This window comes from Sminthopsis crassicaudata, chromosome 4 (assembly GCF_048593235.1).
Source record: "Sminthopsis crassicaudata isolate SCR6 chromosome 4, ASM4859323v1, whole genome shotgun sequence".
Lineage (NCBI taxonomy): Eukaryota > Metazoa > Chordata > Mammalia > Dasyuromorphia > Dasyuridae > Sminthopsis > Sminthopsis crassicaudata.
In genome coordinates this window covers 427,192,876-427,200,364 of record NC_133620.1, presented here as the reverse complement: position 1 = coordinate 427,200,364, position 7,489 = coordinate 427,192,876, and the positions used below count along the sequence as shown (strand labels likewise).

At 57.1% G+C, this 7,489-nt stretch overlaps 1 protein-coding gene across 4 annotated transcripts; it reads left to right on the top strand.

The window, feature by feature from the left end:
* Positions 1-1,386: 1,386 nt before the first annotated feature.
* On the top strand, positions 1,387-6,622 carry PSRC1 (proline and serine rich coiled-coil 1). 4 transcript variants are annotated; one of them, XM_074262892.1, is made up of 8 exons: positions 1,387-1,499; positions 3,235-3,288; positions 3,415-3,472; positions 4,261-4,699; positions 5,262-5,376; positions 5,473-5,709; positions 6,006-6,099; positions 6,311-6,622. In XM_074262892.1, the coding sequence occupies exons 2-8, from the start codon at positions 3,270-3,272 to the stop codon at positions 6,312-6,314; spliced, it is 966 nt and encodes a 321-aa protein (XP_074118993.1). In that variant the 5' UTR covers positions 1,387-1,499; positions 3,235-3,269; the 3' UTR covers positions 6,315-6,622. The 4 variants fall into 4 exon arrangements, with proteins under 4 accessions (XP_074118993.1, XP_074118995.1, XP_074118994.1 ...); XM_074262894.1 differs by having other exon boundaries at positions 1,411-1,488; XM_074262893.1 differs by having other exon boundaries at positions 1,422-1,508.
* Positions 6,623-7,489: the final 867 nt, after the last annotated feature.

Below are 7,489 nucleotides of genomic sequence, written 5' to 3'. Positions count from 1 at the left end.
TCCCCCCACCCCCAGTGACCATGGGTCCAATCCTGGCTCCTGGCTCTCCCATGGACCCCGATGTTCCTCAAGTTAATTCTGAACATCTAAACAATTCTTCAGATCCTCCGAGTAGTCTTATGTGGGAGGCTCCTCAGCCCAAATCACATAAATCTGTAACTTCCTGGCTTTCGCTTCTTCCCCCCCGGCCCCGTTACATCACGGTTATTGCACTTAACAGAGGCTCATTGTCCAGCAGCCTCAAGTCCCCTTAACGGAGCTGAGAACCAGGGGACCTTCTGAGGTCTGTCACCAAGTCCACTGCATGTCTGCTTCCAGGCCAGGCCCCTGCTGAGTTTACTTGCTGGGAATCAGACAAAATGATCAAACTCGATTATGTTTCCTCCGCTTTACATCAGAGTGAGCAAATCAAAGGAAAGGGTGGGAGCGGAGACGTTCAAAGGTATCCCAGACTGCCGTTAGTGAGCAGGAGGAGACGGAAACGGGAGAAGAGAGGTATAAGAACTAGTCACGGGGCACGGAAATGGCCCTCCTCACTAACCGTAGGGGAAGGGGGGCCGAGAGGGCCGCATTCTATTTGTCAATTTTCTCATCACTTAATGCATTTGCTAACTTTGCTACACCACAGTAAAGCTTATGGCTACTTCCTCAAACTTGCCTCAATTAGAAACGTTTGTTATCGGTTTTCTGTACATTATGATGGTGTTTTGAAGAAAAACAGGCTTTTAACACCTTTTCCCGCACTTGTTTAGGCTTTCAAACAGTAGGCGCCAATTACGAGCCCAGAGAGCGCGGAAAAGACTAGGGCCTGCCCTCGGGGAGCTTCCATTCCCGGAGGGGGAAGGGCGGAAGGCGGTAGCGCAAATCCATAAATTAAGATCCGGGATGGGGGGTGGGGAGACAACGACTAACAATTGGGGGCCAGCAAGGAAGGTTCTCGCGGGCGGAGCCCCGGGCGGAAGGTCGCGATGTGGTCACTGAGAGGCCCCACCGCCTCTGACGGGGCAGCCCGGGAGCCACCCGCGCGGCGAGCGGAGCAGGGCCGAGCCGCTGAGGGAGGCGGTTGCGCCGCCACGGGGGCGGGGCCGGGCGTTCAACGGACACTCATAGGCGCGTTTTCTCGGGCGCACCGCGCTCCGCCCCCGTCCCAGGGTTGACCCGCATTCTCCTCGTGGGAGAGGGCGGGGGGAGGAAAGCGCCCCCTTGTGCGCTCTAGCGCGAGCTCCACAACCACAACGACCTCGAGAAGCAGTCACCTCCCGTTCTCCGGCCTCCTTCCGTTCGGATGCCCCGCCCCTCTTCCCTCGGACTTCCGGTCAGGCGGCTCCTCCTCTCCCTTGTGTGGGGCGGGGTCAGGAAAGCCATGTTACCAATCAGAGAGCGCTTCAGGGAAAAGGGGTGGGGTCTGGGAATTTCGAAAGGTACCCCGCGCCTTGGGGGTCAATTCCCGCGACTGGACCCAGAAAAAAGCTCCCTTTGCGACGCCAGGTGGTAGTCTCGTAAGCCAGGTGGGGGGGGCTCGCGCAGGATTGGCGTGGAGCTACAGGATCGGGGGCTACGGGGAACTAATTGGCGGTGGCCGGAGGAAAGATCGGGGATGGAGGAAGGGGTCCCCGTGGATTGGAACGAGGCCAGGAGGAGCGGGGTGCAGGGCCGGGGGAAGGGGAGCGCGCAGGGTCCGGGGGAGCTGGGCGGGCGGGGGCAGGAGGGAGCGTGCAGTCAGGGGACACGGAAAGGCAGGATGGGGGGAGCGGGGCGTGCAAATCCAGGGAGAGCGGGGCGTGCAGGACTGGGGGGGGAGCGGGGCGTGCAGGACTGGGGGGGGGAGCGGGGCGTGCAGGACTGGGGGGGGAGTGTGCAGGACTGGGGGGGGAGTGTGCAGGATGGGGGGAGCGTGCAGGATGGGGGGGGCGTGCAGGATGGGGGGAGCGTGCAGGATGGGGGGAACGTGCAGGATGGGGGGGGCGTGCAGGATGGGGGGAACGTGCAGGATGGGGGGGCGTGCAGGATGGGGGGAACGTGCAGGATGGGGGGGCGTGCAGGACTGGGGGGGCGTGCAGGATGGGAGGAGCGGGGCACGCTGGTCCAGGGCAGGACACGTTGGGGCACGCAAGATCGAGGGGAGCAGGGCGTGCGGAGCCGGAGGGTGTGCTGGGCCAGGAGCTGAGGCAATGGGGAACGCAGGGGAGGGGCGTGCAGAGGGGAGGGGGGCAACTTGCCGCGAGGGAGGGGGACTTGCATGACCGCGGGGGAGGCGTAGATGCTGCGGCGGCAGCCAGGGAGAAAGCATCCTCATTCATCCCTTGGGATGGAGTGGGAGGAGTTAGAGCATACGCCCCCTTTCCTCTCCTCCCTTCCCCCCCCCCTCGAGAAGTGGTCACTGAGAGGCCCCTCCACCTCTGACGGGGCAGCCCGAGAGCCATACACCTGGTATTTACTAGAGAAAGATGGTGTTCTGGTCGTGGAACTTGTGAAGACGAGTTCTATTCGGGTTCTGCACAAGTCGCTAAACTCGTGTTTGCCTCAGTTTTCTCATCCGTAAAATGGGGATAATAATAGCACAATCTCCTAGGATGGTCATGAGGATCAAATGAGATCACGTGTACAATAGCCATGCACGATGCAGACTCAATAAGCATAAATGCCGGTTATTGTCAGCATCGTCTCCCTCATCACACGGCCGGAGTGTGGAGGCCGGGCTTTTGTCCCACTCCCCTCTCCGGGTCCCTGGTCTCTGGAATGAACACTTTGATTTAGCTTTTACACACCGTTCAGTCTCCTGCCCTCTCGGAGAGTTCTCTTCGTTTTGTTTAATCTTGGTCTGTATGTCCCCTCCGATGTCTGACACATAGTCAGTGCTTACTGAAGGATTATTGCAGCGAGTCCCTCCCGCTGAGACACTAATTCTCTCAGCCTAATCCCGAAGGTGGTGCGGGGAATCTTCCGCCGGACTCCTAGGATGTAATCACTCTGGATCTGAAGGGGACTTCCCCCTGCACTTCCCAGCGGGGGATTATCCAGCTTCTTGCAAACCTAGGGAGGGGAGGCCCCTCACAGTCTTCCCGGGGCCGTTCCACTGCGGGGCACCTCTGAGTGTTGCAGGAATCCCGCCGTCTGGGCCGTTGGGTCTCGTTCTGCCGCCTGGGACCCATCGTAGAACCCCGAGAAGCGCCACAGTCAGAACAAAGTCTGCAGAATGAGGGAAGACCCCCAAATCCCATGCTTTCTTTTCAGTTCTGGCTCAAGCTGACTTTTCCCGAGGCTGCAACATGGACAATGTGGAGGAAGGTGAGACATCCCAGGTGCTGGGAGGGGGGATGGGCTGAGGCAGGCTGGGCCCATGTTATGGACATGAAGGGGGGGGTGGGGTGGAGGGGAGGGACCAGCTTTAGCCTCTGTAATTTGTCCCTTTAGACATAATGTTTATCGGGGATGAGACGTTGGATTTCAGTGTGCCCTCACCCTGGGACAGGTAAGGGCCCCTTGTGCCGTTTCTCTCTGCATTTGCTACTCTCTGTGAATCTGAAACCTTGCGGTCTGGGCAGTTTGGGGCAGCTGACATCACTGGGCCGGGTGTTTGGCGCCATCAAGGATGAGTACAGAACTAGGAGAGAACAGCGGTGGCTGGCGTGGGGCTTCAGGACAGCCAAAGGCAAAATAAAGGCCTCTGCTCCTCCCGCATTGTGCGTTCCCTGAGCCCGCCTTGCCCAGGTGCTCTGTGAGCCGGTTCGGGCGCTGGTTGGGGCGGTAGCGGAGCTGCGCTGGCTCTCCAAAAATGCAGGGGCTGCTTGGAAGTTCAGCCGTCATCGTGAATACTTTATCACTTTCTTAATTATAGACAATGAATAAAACAGCAGACGCTGCCTTGCTTTGTTAGCATTGGCCAGTCGAAGGTGTGGATGCTCCCGAGTTGTCCGGGAGCCTAAATGAGCCGGCTCCAGCGCACCGCGGCCGCACTCCAAGTAGCATCCAAACACTAACTTTGTAGCCAGAGCGAAAGGTAGAGCTTTGAATGGATGAAAAACAAATTGTTAAGCTCTTAGTGTGTGCTACACACTGTGGTAAGCCCCGAGAATAGAAATGTTTTAGCCAGACAGTCCCTGCCTCAAAGAACCTGTGTATTAGTAGAGCGGAGCCCCAGAGCGGAGAGCTGGCTGGGTTCGGCCGCTCGCTCCCTCGTCCCGTCCCCTTGCCCCCCTCTTTTCCCGGGGCGGGAATCTTGCCTGGATCTGGAACATCTAGGTTTGCTCTCTGACTCAGCCGAGAGGAGGAAGAGGCCGCGGAGCCCGGGATTCCTGAGCGGCCACCTAGACGGGGTCTGGCCCACCGGAGTGACACGAATACGGTGGCCGAAGAGCCCCAGGGCTTAAGGCTAAGCCTAGGCCCTCTCAGCCCCGAAAAGCTGGAGGAAATTCTGGCTGAGGCCAACCGTCTGGCGGCCCGACTGGAGCAGTGTGCCCTGCAGGAGAGGGACACTCCTGGTGATGGCAAGGGGAGGCGGGTGAAGGCCAGTCCCCGACGGGAGACGTTCGTGATAAAGAATAGCCCTGTCCGAGCCCTGCTGCCCACCGTGAGCTCTTCCGTCCGGGGGGCCTCTTCTCCGGGAGGCCTGAGCCCCCGACTCCGGAGCAGTGAGAAGAAGGTGTCGGGCAAGGCTCTTCGAGCTGCACCTGGGAAGAAGCCTTCTGGCACAAAGAAAGTGAGTATGGGGGGACATCACCCAGCGACCCAGAAAGGCTGGGTCAGCCCTAACAGGCTTTCTTGGGAATTTCTGTGGCCAGAAATGTATATGTATATATATACATAATTATATAATCATATATAGAATTACAATTATCTCATTTGATCTTCACAACAACCTTGTGGGAAGTAGGTGCTATTCCATTTTACAGAGGAATAAACTGAGGTAAACAGAAGTAAAGTGACTTGGGCAAAGTCACACAGCTCTAGCTAGAATCTTGAGAGAATTTGAACTCGGCCCCTCTTGATTCTGGCCTGCCATTCTCTCATTCACACCACCTAGTGGCCTTGGGCAGATTTAGCAAGGGGGGGGCGTGATCCTTGTCTTCAGTTAACAGAAGGGGAGCCCTGTGGAACAGTGATCAGCCTTGTTCTGTGAACCCCTTTTCCACCTTGTAATCCACCCCAGGCCCATCATCACAGTTCAGTGTGAGACAGGGTGGCCCTTCCCCACCGCTGTGAGCTCACTGGGAAAGGGTGCTCCTCGCTTCCCTTTCCATTTCCTTCCTCTCCCTTCTCAGGAGGTGCCCACTGGCAGTGTGCTCCCCTCCGCAAGAAGTCAGTCTTCTCCCCTCAGCCGGATCACCCCTCCAGCCCGGGGGAAAGTGGGACCCAGCGGCAGAGCACCTGTTGCCGGTAACAAGAACGAGGCCTCTTTGCCTTGGAGGGGACGTCCGGGAGACAAGGAGATTGTGGTTCTCTTTGCTTAGAAATGCCCTTCTTTATCGCCAGGCTCAGCTTCCACCACGCGGCCAGCCCTCGCCCTACAACACCCCCCGAGCACCCTTCAGCGCCCAGCCCGGACGCAGGGCCCGGCCAGCAGGCTGCCCACACCTACCACCATCCCCAAGCCCGCCGGCCAGGCCCTGCTCTCCAGCAGGAGTCCCCTGTCCGGGAAAGGCAGTCTGCCCCCAGAGTCTACTCCGCCTCGGAAAGGACCATTAAGGCCCAGCGCAGCGGGACACCGAGGTGAGGAAGGCTGGACTTGGGGAGGAGAACCCGGAGAAGGAACATTCAATGGACCCATTTTGCCCTCGCCAGGGACAACAACAAAGAACCTGCATTCCCTTTAATTCACACATTCACTTTAAAAGGTGGGGCGACAATCAGGGAGAGTGTGAGTCAAGGTGGCGAGCCCAGACTTCTGGACCTCTGGGTCTTAGAGGCTTTGCTCACTGGGACCACCGGCCTTATGATTTCCAGGGATAGTCTGCTTTCTCCTCTGACTTCTTATTAATTTATTTTTTTTGTTCACCCCCACCAAGTTTCTGCTCCCCAGAAATCAAGCCTTCCGGTCTCTGCTGCCTCCCGAAACCACCTGCAATTCCCTAAGAAGGTGACGACATCTGGACTCACCAGGTAACATGTATTGGGGTGGATTGGGTGCCTTGGCTGGAAAGGGTGTGGGGGTGTCTGCCAGGAATGGTGCCCCAAGGCTTCCCTTTTAGAGGGACTTAGGGATTCGGAACTCAGCTGGGGGAACAGATGCAGCAGGGCTGTTGTCCCCTCAATGGGGGGACACCAACTGAGGAGACGCCAGCAATTCGAAGAGCTCCTTCTGTCTCTTTAGGTAATGAGATGAACTCTGTGAAAACGAACCTTAGGAACAAGCCACTCCATGAGCACCCGGGCTCAGGCTGCTCTCTCAAGCCACCTATCCTCCAGCTTTTAAGTGTTGCCGCCATCGTTGCCACCCAGACCAAGGTCCTGGGCCCACCGCACCCTGATACGTGGCTGCAGAGAGCTTGCTTCAGTTGAATGAAGTATTTCTGAGTGGAAAAGGCAGGAAAAACTTTGTTTCTTGAAGTGAAATGTAATCACTCCCGTCTCCACCCTTGCAAAAAAAAAAGAGGGGGGGAAGTAACCCTTTTCCCAGACCATCGTCACATGACCGTTCAGCTCTGGAAGATCCAATTCTTCAGATGTTACCTGGCTGGGCGAAAACGTTTTTACCAAGTGCCCAGTTCTGTGATCTCTCTCTCTCAGCTCCCAGAAGAGAGAGAGGTTTCTAACTCACATCCATCACTGGGCTCAGGATTGGCTTGCAGCTAGCTAAGCAGATTCTGTCTTTTTCTAGTCTTGTCTTCTGTAAATAAATACTTTTTAGCTCTTGAAAGAACGGTTTTATAATTCTCTGTTTTTTCTTTTTTTAAAAAAAAGTACTTTTAGAATGTGCTTCATCTCTAATAAACGCCTTGTCAACTTTTGCGTGACGTTGAGGGTTAGGAGGTGGGATGAGCTGAGGGGGAGTGGGATGTGAGAATGCTACATTAGCCACAAACCCGTGCCAGAATTTGCCTTAGCCCCCAGAATCCTCGTCGTTATGATGGATTTGTGGGAGTTGGGTCATGGGGGGTTCTGGCTCCAGCATCCAGGTTTCGGGGAGGTAGAACGAGAGGGTCCAGAACACAAAGATGGACGGAGCTCCTTGGGAAGGGATAAGTGGTTTGAGTGTTTAGGGCTCCTAAGGACCGGCAGGTGAAGGAAGCTGGAGACCAAGTTCATGTCCGCCTCTGACACTGGCCTGGATGCGACCCCAGGTGCCAAGTAAGCCTTAAGGCTGCCAGTTGTGGAGCAGGAGCCCATCCACACATCAGAGCGAGCGCCTCATCTGGAAAGCTGGCTCCGGTGAAAGCGGCCCGAGCCCAGGCGCCAGCCCTGGGGCCTGCGAGGCTGTTCCCGCAGGAGCCGTCCTTTCCCCTCCGAGAACCAGGCGGCGCCGGGCCGGTCCCACAAGCCCCCACCTCAC

What these genes read in the sequence shown, in the direction of transcription:
- PSRC1 (XM_074262892.1), top strand. An exon ending in CGGCAGAGCACCTGTTGCCG is followed by an intron (nt 5,377 to 5,472) that starts GTAACAAGAACG and finishes CTTTATCGCCAG; the next exon opens with GCTCAGCTTCCACCACGCGG. An exon ending in CAGCGCAGCGGGACACCGAG is followed by an intron (nt 5,710 to 6,005) that starts GTGAGGAAGGCT and finishes ACCCCCACCAAG; the next exon opens with TTTCTGCTCCCCAGAAATCA.